At 46.1% G+C, this 23821-nt stretch overlaps 2 protein-coding genes across 3 annotated transcripts in view; one reads left to right on the top strand and one right to left on the bottom strand.

Moving 5' to 3' along the window:
• Positions 1–23821, bottom strand: part of LOC146632106 (low-density lipoprotein receptor-related protein 1-like) — a 101239-nt gene that overhangs the window by 18807 nt on the left and 58611 nt on the right. The window contains exons 16-45 of one of the 2 annotated variants that reach the window (XM_085353220.1): positions 23396–23536; positions 22848–22973; positions 22649–22765; positions 22461–22541; positions 22149–22199; positions 21379–21546; positions 19494–19676; positions 19180–19377; positions 18807–19052; positions 17654–17851; positions 16460–16664; positions 16146–16310; positions 15814–16058; positions 15159–15290; positions 14113–14340; positions 13450–13624; positions 11838–11932; positions 11576–11725; positions 11270–11410; positions 10909–11034; positions 10660–10791; positions 7173–7307; positions 6780–6909; positions 6538–6664; positions 6298–6449; positions 6038–6162; positions 4606–4980; positions 730–919; positions 419–623; positions 76–268 (exon numbers count right to left, since the gene is read on the bottom strand). In XM_085353220.1, coding sequence (XP_085209346.1) covers positions 76–268; positions 419–623; positions 730–919; positions 4606–4980; positions 6038–6162; positions 6298–6449; positions 6538–6664; positions 6780–6909; positions 7173–7307; positions 10660–10791; positions 10909–11034; positions 11270–11410; positions 11576–11725; positions 11838–11932; positions 13450–13624; positions 14113–14340; positions 15159–15290; positions 15814–16058; positions 16146–16310; positions 16460–16664; positions 17654–17851; positions 18807–19052; positions 19180–19377; positions 19494–19676; positions 21379–21546; positions 22149–22199; positions 22461–22541; positions 22649–22765; positions 22848–22973; positions 23396–23536 — 4935 coding nt within the window. The remainder of the gene's footprint in view (positions 1–75; positions 269–418; positions 624–729; positions 920–4605; positions 4981–6037; positions 6163–6297; positions 6450–6537; positions 6665–6779; positions 6910–7172; positions 7308–10659; positions 10792–10908; positions 11035–11269; positions 11411–11575; positions 11726–11837; positions 11933–13449; positions 13625–14112; positions 14341–15158; positions 15291–15813; positions 16059–16145; positions 16311–16459; positions 16665–17653; positions 17852–18806; positions 19053–19179; positions 19378–19493; positions 19677–21378; positions 21547–22148; positions 22200–22460; positions 22542–22648; positions 22766–22847; positions 22974–23395; positions 23537–23821) is intronic. The other variant, XM_085353218.1, reaches the window with a different exon arrangement.
• LOC146632107 (somatostatin receptor type 5-like) lies at positions 2828–4262 on the top strand. The gene has a single exon (XM_085353221.1). It carries the CDS (start codon positions 2912–2914, stop codon positions 3944–3946), a length of 1035 nt encoding a protein of 344 aa, XP_085209347.1. The 5' UTR covers positions 2828–2911; the 3' UTR covers positions 3947–4262.

Genomic DNA, 23821 nt, shown 5'->3' with positions numbered 1-23821 from the left:
TCGTAGTCTTACGACAGAGGACTGTGATGAAAATCAATTTTACATTGAATTTCCTCATTTGGTGCAAAGACTTACAGCTGTTAGTGTCATTGGCCACCGCGACAATACCCATCGGCTGTTGAGGAATATCAGCACGCAGGACCTTCATATCTGCCCCGGTGTATTTCTCAGCCCGGAGCACAGCCCTCCTCACCCAGTCGGTCCAAAAGATGTAGTCTCCATACACCGCCAGGCCAAATGGATGGACCGGTTCATTCTTCAGCACGACCTGCAGGGGGAAGCAAAACCACAGTCATGAGAACCCCAGTCTTTTTCTATCAAACCAGTGAAAGAGTAAAAAGCTGACGGTTGCTATTTAAACAGTCACATTGCTCAGCCATGCAGCATTAGAAATATTTTTAGTGTTTTTGTCACTCACGTAGCGCCTACTGCCATCATACTCGCAGCGTTCAATCTTGTCCAGTGTGGCGTCGGAAAAATAAAGCTTTTCAGCACGGTGGTCTATGGCCAGGCCGTTGGGGGTTCGGATGTCCGTGCCAATGATCACAAGGACGTTGGAGCCAGTCAGAGTGGCGCGCATGATACTGGGAGACTGCTCGTTCCAGTTGGTCCAAAACATCAGGCTGTGGAAAAACAACATAATAATCAGTGATACAAACAGGTGTAATGAACTGGCGTGAGCAGAATGGCCTGCAAATCGGCGATGTGAACAACTGAATCAGTTCTTACCTCTGACACTCGTCGAGAACGAAGGCCCTCGGGTGGTCGTCTCCTGACATGGTGACCACTGTATGCCGGTCAACGGCACCCCAGCGGCTCTGGTCCACAGTGTGGCGGGTAATAGTCGAGGTAGTGTAGCTCGTCCAGTACAACATATCCCAGGCTCTATGGTATGCCAACCCCTCCACCGAGCCCACATCTGAAAAAGCATGAAGGAGTCGAGAGAAGAGCACACAGACAGTAAGAGAAGGCAACGACCAGAGGTGGGGGACGGAGTAGATAGAAGAGGAAAAAGGGAGAAGAAAAAGAAGCACGTCAGCTACGGGGTTGTGTTAAAAGGCCAAGTGTAGACCGTTTGGCAGCAGCTCAGAGCTGGCAGACTGCTGTGTGGCAACCCGGAGTCAGGGCTCTGGGCATGACAGCTTAGTATTAATGACTAAGAACACTGTGTGATTCAAGGCTTTTATCCAGCAAATAGTGGAGGATAAAGGTCACAATAACGGTTACCAGCTAGCATATTACTTTCCACTGGACTGCCTCATCAAGAGATGAGAAGCAAGAGGTCATTTTTTTCTGCTTTCCCAGCCTTAAAATTAATAAGAAGTTGGGAGCTTCACGGCTGAAAGGAGGCCAGAGGACAGCCAAAAGTCAGCAGAGATGGAGGAACACAAAGTTCTGCAACATCAGATGGAGAACAGCTGCACCGGTATTGAGAAAACACGCGACGCAGACACAAACAAATACTGTAACTTGTGCTTCATGGAGTCAGAGACCGCTCCAAATAATAAGTAATAGTCCCCTACTTGTTACTGCAGCTGCTGCAATGGAACAGTGCAGGTCTAATGATTAAAGCAGCCTTTTCTTAGGACTGGATATGATCTCATCCCATCAGATGTCAGGCCAAAGCAACGGTGAGGTTTACCACCAGGTGGGACAGTTCACACTACACCTCAATATCTCCAGTGCGACACCGCAGACGTGAATCATCGCGCGTCCAGCGCACGCTATGGGACTCTGAGAGAAGCAAAGCGACTGAAAATCAAGCGGAGCATCGCAACACGCAAGGCAACTGTCCCCCGCTTCTCGCACTCATAAATCAACACCCTAACAATCGATAGAGAGCGCCGTGAAATCTATTCACCCCCATTTCCTCTTTCTTTAGCGGTGTTAATGAATTTTAAATCACAAACTGCCACCACTGTCTGCTCAAATCACATTACTGTTGATCTAGGGCTACCAAAGATTCTCTACATTTTCACGCGCTGCTTGTGCCAATACAGGCAAGCTGAATATACAGGTCTTGAGCTCTGCTGACAGTGATTTTATGGCCGTTTATCTACAGTAGGTATGATAGCAGTGTAGTGTTTGCCATCAGGCCGGGAGTCAATAATTACCCCGATTCTGAAGGCAAACACTATCTCACTGTGTCGCTCTTTGTTTATTTTTTGTATCAGCGCAGGTTTTTGTGCAGGCTGTGCTGCAAATGCACGTCGAGAAAATGAGGGCTTTCCACAAAATGGGAAGAAACTAAATAGAGCATGGGGGAAAAAAAATATGTTGGGCCTCAATAGGCCCTCCCACAGAGAGTTGGACAGCCCATCCACGTCCTGCTCTATCATAATCAGTCCAAAGTTCACCTACCGCTTACTTGGTTTCATCCTGTCTTCCTGTCAAACTATCAACTATCCTTTCCACTGTTGCGGTTTTCTCTGGAAGTTCCTTTCCTGGATATATGAGGAATACTGATTGTGGAAGGCGAATGCCATGTGGAGTAGCTGCCTGCTCTGAACTCACACAATCTACAGCATTCACCTCTCAACACCCGCTTGCCCTTAACAGGAGTTCAACCAGAAGAATGGCAAGCAGCTCAGAAATCAGGTGTGTCTTGACTTCAGTGGAGGGGCCTGATCTCACTTTGTTCTCCTCTACAATACCAAGCCAATAAGAGGTGGAACAGATCGAGAGGAAGCAGCTTTAACTGTACACTTTTATACAGTCAGCACAGTCATATGTGTTTATGTATTTAACATGATTCAGTCTGAGGCGATTCATGTTAAACTTTGAACTGTAAATCTGTGCGTTGTCATTTCTGAGAACACTGCTACTGGAATGTCCTTAATCATTCCTACATTTATGATCAGAAGTTTTATGACCAGATTGAACAAACTGACCCAACAAAACTGAAGACACAATGCTGCTGCTGAACTCTACAAGCTCAGAGGATCTGTTGGGTAACAGTAGCAGTGACCCTGGACTGGACAATGTGGAACAGGTTCTAGTCCCAATACTAGATTCACTAATTCTGGTGCTGGGAGTTAGCGGACACACCATAGTGATAGTAATCTTATGTAAGCGATGGAGGAGAGGGGTGGGACGTATTGGACAGTCTCCCCAAAACTCTGTGATGGGTATGGGGACAGACATCCTGCTTCTGGCCCTGAGCGTTTCAGACCTGCTTTTGCTCTCCATGCTTCCCTTCCACACAGCTGCTATAGCCATGCAGCACTGGCCATTTGGTGACTTCATGTGTCGTCTGCTGGGCTTCCTGGGATCAGCCTGCTCTTCAACCAGCATCTTTACTCTGGCCACACTGGCTGTGTGTCGCTATCTGACTGTGGTGAAGCCTGCCAGAGCATATTCCCTTCTCACTACTCGCCGAGTCTCTGTAGCTGCCATACTGGTCTGGGTCCCAGCCTGCTGCCTTGCTGTTCCACAGCTAGTCTTTCGCTCTGTAGGAACCCCACAAAAAGCCCTTGACGGGCTTGCATGCTTTGCTTTCCAGACCCACCGTGACCAGCTGATCTATGGACTGTCTCATTTCTTTGTGGCCTTCTTTCTACCACTAGTTACCATAGCAGTGGCATATGGCAGCATCTACATGTTCCTATGGAGGAGTCGGCATGCTGGAAGAGCCCCCCAGGTGGAGCGTTACCAAAGCAAAGTGACCCAAACGTCGGCTATGCTGGTGCTGGCTTTCACCCTGTGCTGGCTGCCGTCCTACGGCATGACGCTGGCCTTACTGGCGGATAAAGGCACAGGAGCCACTGGAGCCTCACCACGTTATGGCCCCTTTGCTGTGTTTGCACGCTTTATGGCAACCTCCTCTACAGTGATGAACCCTATTCTCTATGTGCTGATGTCTGAAAAGTTCAGGCAGGACCTACTGAGGCTGTTCAAGAGGGACGGACAAAGAGACAGCAGGGATGTGGCTATGGCTGCTGCCTGACAGTATTACTACGAGTAGCTAACTTGACATAACGTGACTATTTTAATTGCGCACAGCGAGGAACTGCTGGCAACTGGGATCGACAAAAAAACACAAGCTAAAAAAACGTGATCAAAGACTACAGATAAACTGGACGTCAGCGTTGCCTTCATGAACAAAGTCAACTCAAGAGCTCTCACAGCAACAGTCAGCATCATTGCTTTGAACAACAGTTGCTCTTGAATTGAGCGGGAACTTTGCTCTGGGATTTGTTGCTTTACATGCACAGCGGGAATATCACGCATTCCTTGTAAAAGAGATTAAAGTAAAACATTAACGGTGCACCCGTGTTCTGTTGTGCTGAGATAAGGTGAATGAAAGTCTATCTGTCTCTCAGCCTGATTGTATTGCTTCTCACTCTGTTCTAAAAAAATGCTTTTCCTTTGTTTCTACTTTGGCTACATCTACAGAATAAATATGAGTATTTTAGGGAAAAGCCAGCAGATTTCTTCTCCAGGAAGATTTCTTATCAGGGAGTCTTATGACTGGACAAATGACAGGAGCCATAAACCTTGGGTGGGGTAGGGTGGGAGGTTTAGGCCAGATCACCATGTCATGTTAGTTACTTGGACGGAGCACAAAGCATTAAGAAAACTAACTTAAGAATCAGGAAAACTCACTCTCTACTACAGTCTTGCGGTCAGACCCGTCATCACTGATCTGCTGGATGTTGCCAAAATGAATATCACTGAAGAAGATACGGTTAGCTCCTTTGCCTCCTCCTCCTCTGTAATCAAAAGTGAGTGCGATGACGTTCTTCATGTGCTCGGGGTCCTCGAATGGTTTTATGGGGGCATTCAGGTTGTTTTCGTCGGACAGGTGAACGCTCTTCAGTATGGTGCGCTCCGAGTAGAGAAGGTAGCCATCGTAGTCGCGGCACGTGCAGCCGTCTTCAGCCAGCATGCCATGGGCGCAGGCACACGTACGCTGTCCTTTGCCACGGTAAAGGCAAAGCTGCTGACATCCGCCATTGTTTTCCTTGCACACATTTGTTCCTGTAAAGAGAACAAAATGCAATTAAATATACATTTGAATGATAATATATTTTCACCTGACTCTTATTATACTTTTACTCATTTTATAGAATATATGTAGCGGCATGTGAAGGCAGACGATGCGGCGCAGCCAAGCAATGATGTCGTCGAGAACAGACTTTCCAGCATTTCCTGTGTTTGTTATCTTAGCTTTGCTGTCTGCAGATAGCTCTCAAAAGTATGTCACAAAAAAATGTAGTATATCAAACAGTTTCTGACATGTTAACTCCAAGTAAGCAGTGCGCTATTTTACTCCAGGTCTTTGTTCCAACAAGCTTCTCAGCTATCACGAGAAACCCGTGCACAGCGCACTCATACATGCCCAGGGATGCCTGGCCAATCCGTCAGTGAAATTTGCCCCTTTAGTGATGCTGGGGATTTTTGTGTGGTGGTAACACTGTGTTTACTGTGACTGATCAACGCTTTAGTGTAAACCTTATGGATTTGTAAGTATTTATGTATTTGCACTGTTGCAAAAACTACTTTTGCACATTAATCTAGAAGTTTTGAAATTTTAAGAAACAAAAACACGATTTTGTCCACTTTTCTGTTCAGATTTAATGTCGATGTATTCATTATTGCACATTTTTAATTTAGGAAATTAAAACTTAATAGGGAAAATTTACTCTCCACTGCTGTATATTAAATAATAATAACGCATATGTGTTCTAAGGTGATAAGCTCAGGGTTCACACATGCTTCATCTATAACTTTGTTTTTCCACTTCAGGGCTTAGATGACGTCAGCTCAGCATGAATTTCCAAGCACTGCGTCCTGTTTGCAAGGACAGCCAGTCATAAGAAAATCTGGGTTTTAGAAAGAAGCAGCTTAAGGACACAGGAGCTAAAATAAGTTTCAAAGATATGATCAACTGAGGTGCTCCATAAAAACCTTTAAAGAGTAAATAAGGAGTGTTTTAAAAGGCGATTCATGCAAAGCTATTCCAGGGAGTGCCAGAATAAAAATGGGGAGCTGGAAATGAGCGTAACAGGTCACCTTTAAAGCACACTTTGCTTACCTTTCTGCCTGGCCCTGTTGAAAACCTTGATGTCTTTGAGCTGGACCCCAATACCAGTCCTCAGTGACACAGAGTCTGTGGCATTGTCCTTGCTGCCTCTCTTTATGGAGCCATTAGCATGCGTCCTGGTTGACACCAGACAGATTATCAGCATTAAACACAAGCTGACATTTGCTGATATAAATATATATATTTATAAATAAACATTAGGACCATTCGCAAAAAGAGGGATAAGACTGAGTAGGAATGGTGTATCTGACCTGTCACTCCAATAGATGTAGCTCTCAAACACAGACACAGAGAACATGTCCATGTTGTTGTTGCCCAACACCACTTCCCTGTTTTCTCCAGTCTCCAGGTTGATGCGCTCAATCTTATCAGTCCTGGCATCGCACCAGTACAGCATACCATCCTGCATTCCCACATTAAGTAATGTTAGGCCCACTCTCTGTGCTGCAAGTCAGCGATATAAATGTACAAAATGATCTGTTGCGGTGTACCTCATAGTCGATGGAGATGCCATTGGGCCAGCTGATACTGACGTTGACGAGGATGGCTCGCTCAGATCCATCCAGGCGAGAGCGTTCGATGCGGGGATACTGGCCCCACTCTGTCCAGAACAGGTAGCTGCTCGCGCCAAAGCACGCAAAGACAGAAAACCAAATACCGCAGAAATCAACACTGAGATAAATCACAGAAGGAGAAGCTAAAGTAGGAACCTGGCACAGTCCTTCGTTCTCACCCTTTCTCAGGATGGACAGTGATGGCACGAGGTTTGTCCAAGCCCTGCGAGATCACCACATAGCGGAAGGAACCATTCAGCCTGGCCACCTCAATCACATCGAAGCCTTGATCTGTCCAATAGATGTTTCCTGTGGAGGATGAAGGAGAAACAATTTCCTAATTTTTAAACCGCATTGACCTGGAAATAATACTTTTTTCTCTCTGTTTTTGCATCTACTTTCTGTTTTCTCACTTAGTGCAACAGGTCCACACTGTTGCTTTTAACAGTGACAGGCGGTATGTGCAAGCATGATAAATGTGCAGAGAGGAAAAGCAAAACGCTCTTTATCAGTATGTCTAACTGTCATTATCTAAATTTAGTACGCATGAGCCGGGACGCAGTTTCTCTCACCAGCAATCCAGTCCACAGCGATGCCCTCTACCCTGCCGATGCCATTAGTGACCACGTCCTCTCTCCAGGTTTGGTCTCTCTTGGCCCGGCTGATGGTGCTCAGGCCCATGTCTACCCAGTAGATCGTGTCATTGTCTGTGGGAACAAGTAAAACACAGAGTTGGACTAAAAAAGGAAGCTAGTAGCTTTAACAAATATTTTATGGAGCAGTGAATTCAGCTACACGAAATATGCAGAACTAGAGAATTTCTTTTTTTTTTTTTTTCCGCCTGTCCCATTTGGTTCTTTAGCCATCAGAATTGTTGTCTGAAGACCAACAAGGATACCCAATGGATTTACTTTGCCAAATGGATCATTGTGGCATTGCCGTATTGGTCCATTTGGGCGATCTTTGTTTTTATTATTTATTATATTTTATTTTCAGATGTTACAGACGGGACAGACATGAGTGAGAGATAGGAAAGGGAGAAAGAAAGAGGAAGGAAAGGAAAAACAGAAGGGGAGAGGGACAGTGAGAAAGGGGGGGAGAAAAAAAATAAAAATCTCCTGGATCACCTGTTGAGAGAAGAATAGAAAACAAGCAAAAAAAAGACAAAAAAAAAAAGAAACAAAGCAACATACTAAACACAACACCATCGCATTAATCTAGCTAAGTGTAAACAGCAGTAAATACTAAATATTCAATGTTGTTGTGCAGCACGCAGGACAGATGTGCTTCGAGGTAGCAGCCAAGAAAGGTGTAATTTGGGTCTACGAGCAGTGAACACCCGTGTGCATACCTGTGTGGATCAGCGCGCTTGTATTCCAAAGGTTTCTCCATGTAACGATCTGCTAGGGAGTGTGGGGGGGCCACAGCCCCGTCCTCCAGGGTGTGAAGCAGGTATGGAGGAGATCAAAACTCCAGACATCCAGAGGCCCCCAGAACACAAGAAACCATGGAAGACCAACAGAGGGGCAGCCGCGCCACTGTCCCAGAAAGAGCTGAGGAGAGTCCCAGATGAGGGCTCACTCAGCAGCCGCGGAGCAGAAGCCAGGGGGAGTTGCAGTGACGCGCCCGTGAGCTCCGCCGGCCGCCAGCTGTGCCTGAGTGACCGAGCCCCAGGCCGAGAGGCCGGGGGCACCCCACCCCCGAAGGGGCCCGAGCGAGCCCCAGGCTCCAGGCCCCGATAAGCGGCCGCCAAGGAGTGAGCCGGTGTGTACCTGGACGCCCACCCCCAGACACAAAGAACCACCAACGCACCGACACCTGAGGGAGTCCGCCACCGGCAGGGGAAGTGGTGGTAGGTGGAGATAGGCCTCCAAACCTTGGAGGGCCTGAGGTGTCCCCAGAGAGGTGGTGTCTGATACCCAACCTGACATATAGACACAGACATACAGGCACACACAGACACAAACATCCATTCCCACCCTCATGCTCTCATATGCACTCACTCCACACTCAACCAACGTGGAGACAGACATAAAGAGACGCTGTACACACGATCACACTCCCCAAGCGTACTCTACAAACCGGGTCTAGGTACCCTTGCCCCTGGAGGGGGGAACTGCACCCAGACCCAGGTGGTGTTACCCTTTTCCCTGCGGTGGGGAGAGGCAGACCACCCCGACTCCGTAGCAGCAGGGAGGCCCCACACCCCAGACCGCAGTCGGACGGCCAACTCCACCTAGCCCTCCCGCTCCAGCAGGCCGCAGAGAATGGGGGTGGGAGAAGACTCCAAACCTCCCTCCACCCGCTCATTGTAGTGTTGATGCATGTGTGTTCTAAGGTGCAATTAAAACCCAGGAGGGCATGGAGCTACCTGCCAAGGAGCAGCAGGTAAGCGCATAGTCCCTCCTGATAGCCCTCAATGACTAAGTGTATTTAAAATTGAGAGGTGGGCAACGACGCCAGGGGTGGGGTGTACACCCTGATGGTAATTTGGACTCCGTGATTGTGCCCACCCCCAAGATCCTATATGTATGTGTAATGAGAGTGTGAATAATGTGAATGTCTAAGTTGTGGGATAAAATTGAGGCAGAGGCAGCCAGAAGGGGACAGAGGGGGGGGGGGGGGGTAGCCTCCTCTGCACCCTGGTGACATACCCCTACTCCAAGGCCCTGCATGTGTGGGTGGTTGTGGTGGAGCGGGAAGAGAGAGGCAGCTGGAGATGGGGAGGGAAGGAAGGGAGGGGCAGGTAACCCCTCCCTGGGGCCAGCTCCCCCGCTGACCCCAGTAGGCACTCCCACACTCCGCGACCCGCCAGGGAAAGGGGGCCCAGGCCCATCCAGACCGGGGCCCAGTGCAGCAGCGCCTCCCGGCCCCACAGAGCCCGGGACAGTCCACCCAACCCCACCACAGAGAAAACTGCACCCACCCCACCATCCACTCATCTTCCAGACTACATAAGACAGTAAACGCCCAGGCTGAGATCTTCCTCCACCTCTCCTGTATCTCCCCCTCCTGCAGAGAGAGTTCCTGAAGAGAGGAAAGCTCCTGCTAGATGTGACCATCTCCCCCACCAGTTGAAGAGCCCCCCAGGCGGTTCGACGCACCGGCGGCACCCTGCTCCAGGGCCAGGCCCCCATGCACCCACCCGCCCACAACCCCGGCAACACACCAACCAGGATCCAAGCCCCCGAGGCCCGGCCCGGGCCCCAGCCCAGAGACGGAGCGCCCCCAGAACCTCACGCCCATCCCGGACCCACCCAGGGCCAGCCAGGCTACCAGGTCAGTAACCCACGCCCGTCAGCACAGACCCTCCCCTAGCCCCGCTGCACGCAGCCGCGAGGAAACAGTCACCTGAGAGCCAACAGAGCCCCCAACCGGACATGACCGCTACTCCGGGTTGAGCCCCCCAAGGAAGATGCCTCCGGGGAACCCCCCGACGCCCTAAGCCTGTCCCTACCCCCACACCAATCACAACAGTGAAGGTGGGACCAAATTATGACCCCCCACCCCCACTAGGTGATGGAGCTGATAAAAGGAGTCCAGAGCAATTGATCTGATGTGGTGGCAGAGGCTGTATCAAGACTAATGTAATCTAATAGATAATTTCTATATTGGTTAGAATTAAGATTATTTTTATTTTTCCAGTTCATGAGGACTGTTTTCTTGGCTATGCATAGGGCAGTGAAAACCATATGGGCGATATTCTTTTCTGAAGTGACATTATCTAAGCTGCCCAGTAAACACACTAAGGGGGAAGTTGGAATGTTACATTTCAGACACTTTGATAAGTCTTCACATATCTCGCGCCAAAACTTTTGCACTGGTGGACAGAACCAAAGAGCGTGGATGTAATTGTCTGGTGTATTGCCTTGACAGTGTGAGCAGTTGTTGGAAGATGTAAAGCCCATCTTGAACATCCGATGACCTGTATAGTGCACTCTATGTAGTATTTTGTATTGTATTAATTGCAGACTGGGATTTTTAATTAATTTAAAGGTTTTTAAGCAAATCTGAGACCAGAAGTTTTGGTCCGAACTAGAGAACTAGAGAATTTCTTACCTGCATGAAAATCTATGCCCACTGCTAGGGAGGTGCCCGACACTGGTACAAGGGCATCAGACTTATCTGATGGGTCCAAGGGAATACCCCGTATGCCCTCGTGCACAGAGTACAGCAAGAAAGAGCCGACACCTACAGCAAACAAATAAAATATTCATTTTTGAGCGTGGCATCACTTCACATTCATCACTTCATATATCCAGGATTGTCTAAAATCAGGCATATGGCATGGGTATGGGAGCATCGTACCCTCACAAGACTGCTGCCCTCTGCGCAGGCTGTATCCTGCAGTGCACATGCAGGATCTGGTGGTTGGGGAGGTGGGGAGACACAGCTGGGAACAGTCTCCGTTGTTATTACTGCAAAGATTGGTGCCTGGAAATACAAAAGCAAAGAGCAAATAAAACAAATCAAAGACTAGTAACAGAGGCATAAACAGATGTGCTTTAGATACACACATAAGCTCTGGGCTACATGCAGTCTGCACAGCAGATCTTAAATGAAACAAGGACATATCTTCTTCCTATTTTTTTTGCAGAGCAATTTCACAAAGCAAAAAAAGACTGAAAAAACCCCCAGAAAAATTGGCTTGCAGCACCAAACTCTGCACCTTTCTGCACAGTTTCATCATAAATTTTCATGTGCATCATGGGAGAAGTGCTGTTCCTCAGGACTTTCCAGTTTCCACCGTCCTTCTTGTCACAGGTTCCTATCTGGTCAGTTCCTTGGTCCGCCCACCACAACTTGTCTCCTACAGGACACAGCGCACATGAGGATGATCAGCGTTCTCCATTAAAACCTGATCTCACACTACAAGAACCGTGTTAACCGGAGCAATTTTCAATGCAACACAGCCAGATAAGAGTAGTATCACGCAAGATGAATAATGCAGTTTTAATGCACTCTGGGTACCTACCCATGATGGCCAGAGCAGTAGCCTTGGTCAGCTTGCCCTTGGCCCCTTCAAGCACCTCAAGTCCAGAGCCGTCCAGTTTACAGCGGTTGATGGTGCTGTTTCCCGAGCTGATCCAATAAAGCCGCTCAGCTTTAAAGTCAATGGAGAGGCCTGAAAAAAAAAAAAAGGAAAAGAAAAAAGACAGCTCTGAGTTGTAATCATCTGCCCTGTCACTAGGGGGTGCTGTCGCTTATACAGTCACAGAAAAGAGCCGCTAACTCACCAACAGGGCCTTTCTGGTTGGTGAAGAGGACGCTGCGGTTGGTGCCATCTGTGTTGGCCATGCTGATGTTGTCCCCATCTGTCCAGTACAGCTTCCTGATGGAGGTGCGCAGAGAATCCACAAAGATATGATGCGCAACAGGAAGAGAGAGAGAGAGAAATTTTACTACATCACTATTAAACTTGAACCGTGGTAGTACGCCACTGAAAACCATAAAGCCTATAGGTACTCAAAGCATGAACAACAGTGATGTTATCGATAAGAAATGAGAGCATCAGGTCTGTGAGCAACACCGAACTGCACGCGAGCTTATTTGGACTTTTCTAAAACGCAATCTGCCGTTTTCATTTCAAAGCCAAAATCGCATCAACAGACTGTAATGACGATGAGTGAGGCAGAAATAAAGCTGGCAAAAACCTGACAAATAAGAAACTATATTTCAGTGCGTTTAGTTCAGCAGTTAATTAATGTCCCGATCAACCGCTGACAGCTTTAATCTCCCACACCAGATGCACTCACATAAATGACTGCTTCTCAAACTGTCATGAGGAAATGCACATATGCAGAGTATAGAGGGTAACATGTATATACGTGTGTGTGCCACTTTGTTTGGACTGCACATTTTCTATGCTCATTCACTTTCTGTTAAATCCAGCCAGAGCCACCACGCCCTTCCTTTGTTTGTTAACTACCCTTAAATAAAGCATCTGAAGCATATAAACCCCTATATTGTCATGTTTGTGTACACACACACACACACAAACACGCACACACATTTCCCTCCCAACTCTTTGCCCCGCCTCAACTTTCTTTGACCCCACCCACCTTTGGTGGGGTCAGCGTGTTTGTGTGCCAGAAAAAGGGGAGAGCTCACAGATCTCACATCTGCTTCTCATTTTCTCTCACGCCAACAATGCTCAGATCGGAAACATTCCTCCTCTTAAGGAGGCTAAAGCCTTTCACAGAGAGGAAGGAGTACAGTGGAAATAATGCACACAGAGGCAGAGACTTGTCTTAAGAAAATATCTTTTCTTCACTGACCTCAAACACACAAAAGCCCACATATTCCGGCAGATCAAAACTGAGTATATGAATACAGATGGACTTTTTTATTCTCTGATGGACTGAGAAAAGACTGAGTTCATGGAGCTGGCAAAAAAAGAAAAACTTATGCAAGGCAAGACAGGAACGGACAGGATGTAAGATAAACACAGTGAAGAAAGTGATGAGAAACAGAAAAAGAAACACAAAACAACAGAGACACTTGCTGTAAATTATTTATACTCTGAGCACAGAAACTTTTGAAACAGAAATAGAAAAAAAAGACAGAGAGAGGCGGCATGAGGGGAGAAGGATTGGAACCACTTCCTGAGTGACAAAACACTCCGAGGTCAGGAACTGAATTACTGTGAGCGCACACAGAGGGGAACCAGCCAGACAGACTTTGTATGATTGTTTGTGTGTGTCTTTGTGCAGACTTCTGCTTGTATCTGTTGCAAGTTATAGGTGAAGCCAGGAGGGTGTCTGTGAGCAATTTCTGAAAGCTTCAGCGTGGCGACACATGACAGCTTTATAGTATGAGTGTGTGTGTGCATTTGTGTGCGAGACCAACCCCAGTACTGGATGGAGCACTAGACAGTGGGGTTTGTCTAAGCCCTGGATGACAGCATTTTTGAAGGAGCCGTCCAGTCTGGCAACATTAATCTGCTTCTTGTTGGCATCATAACTGGTCCAGAACAGGTTCCTGGACACCCAGTCGACAGCCAGACCATGAGTATTGGGCAAATCTGATGAAAGATGAAGAACACGAACAAACTCTTATTAATCAGCCTTTTTTTTAAAAAACAGATGTTTTCTATGGACACGTGTCCATAGGTTAGAAAATGCAGTACTGCATTTGTTGGCTAACAGGACAACTGATGACACATTTTATCACCTGAATCTTTTATTGTTTCCAGCTAACTTGTTTTTTTTTTTAAAGACAGAGTTAGCTGGCATAGATCATCCACCAAAACGTGCCCACTCAGGTTATTATTTCAGGCAAAAGATCGCCATTCCCCAAGCTAATGAGTTTTGTTGTGTAGAGCCCTTGTACATAACAGCATCTGCATACTAGGAATCTAGAAGTGAGAGAAGCATTAATTTTTAACTACTGGACAAAAATCTTGGTGCAGTCTGATAAAATTACCCTGCTATATTTGTTTCTTAAAGTAAGGCTCTAAATAATGAGCCTTTTAATTATGTTCTGTAATGTGTCGTGTTGCCTCCATCATACCAGCAGAAACCACAGTTTCAACTCCAGTGCCATTGATGAACGCCCTCTTGATGGTCTGAGTACGGACATCTGACCAGTAGATACGCTGCTCCAGAGCATCATAGTCCACCACAGTCACGTTGTCGATATCCGGCACAGTGAAGGAGATGATATAGTTGTAATACGGGTTGTCGATGTCTACTCCTCTGATCTCGATCTGCCGAGCGTACAGCAAGAACTGGCGAGACTCTGCGGGAGACACAAGATGTTGACGTGGACCCTTGGTATTCAATGTGAGTAATCGGGAGTTAAATGTAGCTTCAAGTCAAATGCACGAGTACACACTAATGCATGAGTCAGAGCTGCGGATAGATGGTTACAGCATGGATCAGTACATCCACGCATTATTCCTACCACTTGAACAAACAGTTGATCCAATTGCATCTTTTGACTAATGATTGTGTCTGGCTGGCTAACTCAATAGCACAGCCAGAGTAGAGCGAGCGAATTCAATCAGTGAAGATACATTGCAATTGCACTGGTCTCAACAGTCAAGTATCATTTAACTGTGTGCGGCTTAAATGATAGACAGCAAAGGAGGGAAAGAGAGCCGGAGAGGGCAGAGTAATGACAGCGCCGGGCTGTATTGGCCATCCCAGAGCCGGTGGTGGAAGCTGGGGGATGTGTCTGATGCTTGCATCAGACAGAATGGGGCTCTCCATTCCATTACCGCCGAAGATAATAGAAAGTGCTGCCTTGAATATTAAACTCACACACTGAATAAACAGGCCAGCTTTCACTATTTTACAGACGGACACCTCAATACGCTCCAAAGCTGTCACAGCAAAAAGACCTCAAAGCAACCAAAAAAAAAAAAAAAAGTCTGTTTAATCCTCTCTCTTTTTCTCCAAGAGAAAAATAAAAGAAATTATAAATAAACAATTCTGCAAGGACAGGGATTAGACAGTAACATTCAAGAAAAGAACAGGACTGCGTGGAGGCTAAGAAAGACTCAACGAGTCTATTTTCCACAGTGGTTGCATTTGTGTTCGTGAGCTCAGCCTTACCGTAACACGTGCGTTTGTCAGGGCCCAGCTTCATGAGGTGAGGACAAGCACAGGAGAACGTCTGATTGAAGTTGATGAGGCACAGGTGAGAGCAGGGCTCTTTGCCGTCTTTAGCTGCACACGGATTAGGAGCTACGGAGACATGAGCACAGAAAAGGTTTTATTTTAAAAGTATGAAGGTCAATGAAATGTTTTAATGTGTGCTTAAAATCGAATGTAATTATACTTCCTAATGGTCAAGAAAATTCAGCATAGTGTAAAACTTCTTTTCCCCGTGAATTCTGCAAGCCATTTTGCAGCCCCCCTCCCAAAATCAGCTCCCCCCTTGCATGGTGTTCCTGTCTAATTACTGTTCTGACAGTTTTATCGATGCCTTCGTGTCTCGTCACATGCCTTAGGCTTTCATTATAAGCAGATGGAGGTCAGAGAGGTCTCAGAACGGCCAACTATAAATGACTGCAGATGGAAATACTGACTGTAGTGGTCTTGACTTACACAAACTTTCTTGTGGGGTGATTCAGTTTATGACTGTCAGTAACTCAAAATGTACAATTAACAACTTTGAAGGCAGAAACTTGTAGATAATTTCAGATTGTAATCTTTCCATATACTGATTGAATGGTGGTGCATACATGAGTGTGTGTCTGTTTCCTACCCTGTGGTTGTCTGGATGGATGGTACACTTGAAGGTCAAAGGGTTGCGTATTGGTTCTCTGCACCACTGTGACGTTGCTCCCGGTCCACTTGTTTGCCTTGGCCAGCGTGTTGGTCCTCCAGTCTGTCCAGTAAACTTCTCCACCGTACATGGTGACAGCAAACGGATGCGACAGATACTCGTGGCCCCTCAGAACCTCAATTAGTCCAGAACCATCATACTTGGCTGAATAGATGGCATCAGACCTGCATAAAGCACAAGTTTTAGCTATGTTTCGGAGTATTACTGAACATTTATGTGCAAATATTTTCATGTTTTTCCCTCTGTACAACCTGGCATCAATCCACAGGATGCGACGCTCTAAATAATCCACAGTGAGTCCATTTGGCCAGCCTCCATTGCCCGTTTCCTTATGGATAGTCTTCCTGCCTTCTCCACTCATGGATGCAGCTTCAATCCTTGGCAAACTGGCATCCCAGTCTGTCCAGAAGAGAATCCTAAAGAACCATAACACGAAATGAAACAGTCAGCAAGGTTTATAACTGAAAAAGCTCCGTAGTTACAGCCAAAACAATTAGAGCCATTGTAACGTGATGTTAACGTGTTCTCCTTGATATGAGGAGGAGGCGGAATAAACAGCTGTTACCCATCCCGGGGGTCAAGAGCAATAGCTCGGGGGTGCTCCACCTCCCCCGCCAGTAGCGTGGTCCTCATGGTTCCATCCAACTTGGCTACCTCTATCTGATCCAGGTTGCTTTCCACCCAGTAAATGTTTCCCGCTATCCAGTCGACTGCCAGACCCTCTGGTGTCGCCAGCCCGTACTGGATTACCACATCAAAGTTGGTTAAAGCTACAAGAAGAGAAAAAAATCAGGGCATATGTTCAAACATCATATTTCATCTCACTACTCAATAAAATAAACACTCCTCTGGGGTGCTTACATTTTTTAAATTCACACAGTATCTCAACATGTAGCATTAAAGGCTGCAGAGGCTGGGATTTGCTGACGACTACATTTCTAATCTTAACTGCTAATCCAGTTTTAGTTTGACAAATTATGTAAATGCAATGGAGCTATTTGGATAAGAAGTTAACTCTGCGATTTTCTTTAATCAAATGGTAAATACAGTAGTATTGTTCAGCATGGGTGGTGATGCTACAATTGCAGAAAAGGTCTCAAATGTGTGGTGTCTTCCAGGAGCAAAGAGACACATTTTCCAGCCCCTTTCTAACCCTTTCATTTTCCGTTGGGCTCCTAATCAGGGTCTAATTACACGAGTCATTATCCTCTCTGCCACAATGAAAGCATACACATACTGCTGCATGTAGCCTATGGACTGTGTAAGTAAACATGACACACAACAAGCAAATAAACATACAGTAAGATGCACAATATAAGTGGAGACTTGTGCACATAATTTCCTCATTATTGCTGCTGCAGCCATGATGACGCCTTGCTTGCCTGATGCAGCAGGTCTTGATTGACCGGTCTGACCTTATGTGATGAAGTATCTGATGTTCTGTTACCCAGAAGCCACAGCTCCAGCAGCATAGCTGTACACACTCTACAGTCTATTCTGCTTTTAAGCACAGAAAAGGGGCCCTGCATTCCAATGTGTTCCTTTCAGCTCAATAAAATCCTAGAAAACCTAATCATTGCACTGCAATTGGAAGGCCAATTTCCAGATGTTTTCAGCTGCAAATAGAATTGTTTTTCACTGATGAAGATCGTGCATTCTGGCATGAAACTTAGCGGACCCTCGATTGTCAAAACAAACCAAAGAGGTGGTGCTTTTAGGTCTTTTAGGCATAAAACCCTGTTACAGTACAAGGCTTCACCTCCATTCTCAGACAGCTTCCCACGATAGATCTTATCCTCCACGACGTCAGTCCAATAGAGGGCACTCTGGTTGAGATGGAAGTCCAGGGCTATGGTGTTTCTGAGCCCAGGAACTAACACGCTGAACTCTCCCTTATTCAAATCAATGCGGCGGATCTCATGGCGGTTGGAGAAAATGATAAAGGGTTTGAAAGGATCTGTGGAAAGAGGAAAAAAACAATATCCTAAAATATGGAGCTAACCAGATCATAAAGGGTTAAAACTTTTGCTTGGTCACCGTTGATTGATACTCAAAACGCTCCAAAATGGCTCTGCTGTGCAGCATGGAAAACCCTGCAGCCCTGTTCCTCTGCCGTGTGTGGCTTGACCAGCAAAGGAGGGGGTATGAAAGTGGCTCTAATCCCTGGTAATTAAAACTCAGTGTAAATAAGACAGGAGTTATCTGTACCTAACAGGCAGCCATACGGGCAGCAGGATGAATGACAGGGTGCTGGTGGCTAGTCTCTAAGACCTGGCAGTGAGAGGCAGCATCATAAATCTGTGTCCTCGTTGCTGCAGGGAGATAGCTACATTCTTTATGTGGATTACAAAATTCAAAGTTGATATAAAGTGATTAAGTATTTTCTGTCTTTCCCAAATTGCACTTTTAATGACTTTAATAATTTTTTTTAAAAACACATCAGCTCTTTAGTTTTTTCTTTGACATTTAATAATCACTTTTTCATAAACTAAAACTGGTTTGTCAGAAAACACTAGCTAGGTTTTCTTCATGAATCTTTTTACATGTCATATACTCTCATTAAAACAATGTAATATGTTCCCCTTTCCTGTCTCCAGTGTACTGTCTATTGTCCAAAAAGAATACCATATTCTGGCGATATGCATCCTCTCCAACCACAGTTTCCTGCTTGGCTTGCCTCTCATTTCCTTCATCCCGAAACCAAACCACCCTTCGATTCTGCTGTTTTGGCAGTGATGAGGTATAGTAAGGGTCACTTCTTCTCCCCCTCCTGTGTAACTCAATTCTATACACACACACACACACGCACACACACACACACACACACACACACACACACACGCACACACGCACACACGCACACACCCCTGCTCACTTCCCTAAATCTGCCTTTTGTTTCCATGATCCCTTACCCGTGCTCTTGCAATTCTCCTTGTCAGGCTCCAGTTCCCAGCCGTCGTAGCACGAACATATGACACTGAACTTGTTCTGCTCGCAGCGTTGACTGCACTTCAGGTGTTTAGCGCAGAAGCTCTGGATCTGACAAGTCTTGTTGTCAGCCCCCAACTCCATGCCCAGAGGACAGGAACAAATGACCCCCTCTCCGGGAGCCACTGTGCAGTTATGGCTGCACTCGCCGTTGTCCAGCGAACACAAGTCTGTAGATAAAAGGAACAGATGTACTTAACCGTTGATTTATTTTAGCGATCATTTTAAATGCAGGCCTTCACTTGCTGCGTTGCGTTCCCTGCAATGAGACATAGCCTGGGTGGTGTTGTTCCTTACCACAGAGTTTCTCATCAGAACCATCTGGGCAGTCGTCAGCTCCGTCGCAAAGTTTCTCCGCGGGCAGGCAGATGGTGGAGTCGTTGGCACACACATGGTGAGAGAGCTTACACACCAGTGCCTCACAGTTGTCCTCATCTGAGTTGTCCTCACAATCGCTGTCGCCATCACAAACCCAGGCTTTGCTGATGCAGCGTGCTACAGACAGAAGGCAGGGTTATTTCACGAGCGACGTCCGTCAGAACGTTGCATAAAATGTCATTAGAAGCAGAATGAAATTAGTCGGTGCATTTTAAGAAGTGTGGATTCCTCACCGGAGTCCCTGCAGCCAAACTTGACAGCTGGATCACACATGTGCGTGACACCCTCACAGTTCTTCTCATCGCTCATGTCCATGCAGTCAGTGTCCCCATCACAGCGCCAGCGCAAGGGGATGCACAGGCCATCCATCCGACACTGAAACTCATCTGTATGACAACCTCCAGGCGGGCGAGTGGCTGAAAAAACACAAAACAAACCAAAAAACAAGACATCAAAAAGACATCACTCGAAAGTGACGCCGTTTTGCGACATCTCTCGCATTAGGACACGCAGCCTTGAGCAAAAACAATGTGCGACTTCAAAAGATTGAGAACTAAAACTAATGAGGTGCCCGTTAGAAATTAGCACGCAGAAGGACAGATTTGACAGAAAAGCTTTAAGCGTGAATTCAGAAGGTCACTGTTTTCTACACATCAGCAGGCAGTTCGTTACAGCAGCAAAATATATTTGATTTATTTCGCTGCTTTTAAGAGAAGTTACTTATAAGTATAAGTAGGTATATCTGAATTATTGGGTGTCAAAGGTTGTACCTAACAGACAGAGTGACTTACGGACACGAAACCCATTGAATCAACTAAACAAAAGAAAGAGATTAAATAAAGAAATTAATGGAGAACCATCCGTGACACTAACAGCTACCTGTGCTTCATAAACACCAGCTTGAACATGAGCTTGAATGTTTAACATAAATTTGACTTCTGTAAACTCATTCAGTCTTGTTTGTTTCAACTAAGAAACACTGCAAAATATCCAACCTATACTATCAGCCAGGGATAGCAGGGATAGTTCAGTAGGTAGAGTGGTGGCCCAATGATCGGAAGGTCGGGGGTTCGACTCCACTGAACGGCTACCCTGAGGTACCCCTGAGCAAGGTACCGTCCCTACACACTGCTCCCCGGGCGCTGCACTGGTGGCTGCCCACTGCTTCACTGGGTGAATGGGTTAAATGCAGAGGAACTATTTCCCTATGGGGACTAACACGCACACTTTACACTTTACTTTAGCCAGTAGCCTTCGTAGGGGCTCTGTAGCGTAGTGGCTAACAAGCGAACCCTCCACGGTTTGGTCCCAGGAGGAGACTCAAATTCCTTTGGAAGGGCCATGCAGCGTAAAAACTCTGGCAAATCAAACATGTGGAGCTACCCGCTGTGACGACGCCTTGTCAATAAGGGAGCAGCCGAAAGTAGCTTCTATGGTAAGCCAGTGGCCCGTAACTTTTAGTGCACAATGTCTTTTTCCCCTTTCCTCACATTTATTGCCAGTACTCCTTCTTAGCCATTCTTCAACTAAAGCTTTTATTATTAAATATGAATACTAATTATATAGTATATAAATGCAAATTCTTTGTCAGGGGAAATCAATTATCATACATTTTTATGGGTACAACAGAGGTTGGTAATAGAATGCAGTCTGTTCCATCAGCTGCAGGTCCTTTTATTGTATTATTTTATTTCTGTATAGTACAATTGTCACGTTCGATAGCTACTTTTTAAATCATGTTTGTTTTTTGTTCCTTCCAAATGCAATACACCATAAAACTTCGCTAAGTACTGTGTCAGATTTCCCTGCCTGATATTTAAACGACTTCAAGTGTCTGAATAACATCACATAACATCCTTGGGAGTGCTGCGTGAACAGAAACATGAAGTTCAGAAAAGAGATGAAACAAACCTCTTCAAGTTGAAGTCAAGGCAAAACTTGTTCGCACAAGTGTAGCAAGGCTTTATCTAAACAGAAAACTTGACTCTTAACACACTGATTTTTTTAAAGGATATTTTAACACACTGCTTTTTCTAGTTAAAGGTGCATTCGATTGGAAAGCAATATTCTGCAGCAGTGGAAAAGTTTCAAGAGACAATATGGAGGTTAGATACAGACCCTGATTGGTGCAGTTTGCATGGGTCTCGTCACTGTAGTCTCCGCAGTCATTGTCTCCGTCACAGGTCCAGTAATCTGGGATGCAGCGGCCGCTGTTACACTTGAACTGAGCGCTGGAGCAGGAGTGACTACAACCTGCCTCGTCACTGTTGTCCCCGCAGTCGTTATCTGGAAAACAAATGCAGTGAAGCAACGCTAACTTACTCACTTTGTGAGGCATGCAGTGCAGATGATAGATAGACAGGTGGATAGATAGATAGATATCATCTTTTCTCAATTACGACAGAGAAAATTAAAAAAAAACTTAACACAAATTAAATTGAACATCAAAGATGAGAGTCAAAGTAATCACAGAAACTGCATAGATCAGACCATGCACCATGAGAGAATGTACCCAGCGCTGATACATTGAGCTTGGAAGCAGAGCATTCTGAGCACTTTTGAGACAACCTAATACATAATGTTCAGTATTTGTTAAACAATTTGACTATGAAGTCATCTGGAAAATAGCATTTATTCTTTAGTTAAGGTTTCCAGTAATTCCTCAAAAAGTACATTTTGATTATTTAATGTATTTGTTTTAATGAATAGTTTACTTGGTGTCAAATTTGTGCACAATGGACTAATCAATGCTAGCAGTTTTGGTCTCAGCTTGTGGCCATGTTTAATGAGCAGAAAAGCAGCCCTAACTGTTTCTAATCCTGCCTGGTCAGTCCTAAAGCGAGGCTAGCATCAAGGCTTTTGTGGTGCATGTTGATCTATGCACTAACCGGTCAGGTTTGGACAATTCAACTCATCAGAGCCGTCCTCACAATCCTTTTCTGAAAGACAGAACCAATGGAAGACAGCAGATTGGGCTAACAGCACAACACGTGACAACAAAACCAATTGCACACACACACACACATGCACACACAGACACGCACATGCAAACGCAAAAGATGATGAAAAGAAGAGCGTATGCCAAAATGAGGCTGGTGGCCAAACATGCACAGATAACTGGGACAAAGACAAACAACGAGTTGCTACTGTACGTCGACATAAAAGACACGCAGACGAGATAATAAAGAAGAGAAACTGACCATTATCACAGCGCCAGTTAATGTTGATGCAGCGCCCATTGTTGCAGGTAAACTGAGTGAGGGGGAAACAGGTGGGGTAGGCTGTGGACAGAGGAAGACTTTTAGATATAAAGCGCTAGCTCACGTGGCGCTCATATGGCAAAACAATTTGTACAACGAGCTGTCGGGTGGAAATTAAGTTGACTAACCGCAGGAAGCAGGCTCATCTGATCGATCACCACAGTCGTCGTCCAGGTCACATGTCCAGGAGATGGGGATGCAGCGCCCGCTAGCACACGAGTACTGATTGGGCGGGCAGGTTCGGGCTAAAACACAAAATAGCAGAGTTCACGTCATAAATAGAAAAAAACCTCCGAAACGACCCAAAATAAATGAGTCTTTGTCTACCTGAACAGGTGGTGTTGGACTCATCCTCGTCATTCCCGCAGTCATTATCCCCGTCACACAGCCAGCGCAGAGGGATGCAGCGGTTGTTCTTGCACTTAAATCTGTCTGCGGAGCAAGTGTGCTGGTCTGGAGAGGGGGAAAAAAAGGGCGCACTGAAGGGCGAGGGAGAAACAGGAATACAAGAAGCCGTGTGTGGAGATGGGGAACGGAAAGGTGAGAGAGTTCGGAGATGTGAGGTGAAAACGAATACAAGAGAGGGTAGATATTCCAGCTGGTTTGGACGGGGTGTTGTTTTGTCTGGAAGGGAAACCTGTCTGCACTTTTGACCACAGGCAGAAAGACAGACGGAGAGACAGACAGAGAGCATTTCCCGAGCCGCAGAAATCGTGTACCCGCATATACACGGGCATTCACACACACAAACTCTCGCCCACTCAATTCAAAATCTCTCATTTCATTCTGGCTCCACTACAAATTCAGGACACCATCTGACTCAGTAGCAAAAGGAGGGGCAGCTGTTTTGTTTGCGTGTACGGGCAGTAACTCACAACACAGTTCAAGAGCCTCATCGCTGTTGTCCAGACAGTCGTTGTCTCCGTCGCACTTCCAGCGCTCTTGGATACAACGGTTGTTCTTACAGGCAAACTCTCCAGGCTGGCACTGAGGAGGAGGTACATAAGAGGGGTTTGCTGTAGAAGAGAAGAAGGAGGTTAAAGACAATGTGGGGGTAAAAACAAAACATAAAAACAAAGGTCCTGAGGGACATAAAAGTAGCAGGAGTTTGCAACGAATTCTGAAAATATTCCACAGAAGGGAAAAATGCGTGGTTTTGTGAAAAAGCACAATTACATGAACATTCATGAAATCCATCAGTCAAAACCCACCCATAGCAGGCTGAGGCTGAGCTGACTGGTGCTTGCATAACAATCAAGAAAACCAGAAGGGAACCACTTGTACAAAGACTGTAATCTCTG

Source organism: Diplotaxodon limnothrissa, linkage group LG5 (genome assembly GCF_057381915.1).
Source record: "Diplotaxodon limnothrissa isolate DT_005_m linkage group LG5, D_limnothrissa_male_GT1.1, whole genome shotgun sequence".
In the NCBI taxonomy this organism is placed as follows: Eukaryota; Metazoa; Chordata; class Actinopteri; order Cichliformes; family Cichlidae; genus Diplotaxodon; species Diplotaxodon limnothrissa.
The sequence above is the reverse complement of the archived record's forward strand: the minus strand, read 5'-3'. Positions and strand labels throughout refer to the sequence as shown.

What these genes read in the sequence shown, in the direction of transcription:
- LOC146632107 (XM_085353221.1), top strand. Translation starts at nt 2,912, where the DNA reads ATGCTGCTGCTGAACTCTACAAGCTCAGAGGATCTGTTGGGTAACAGT.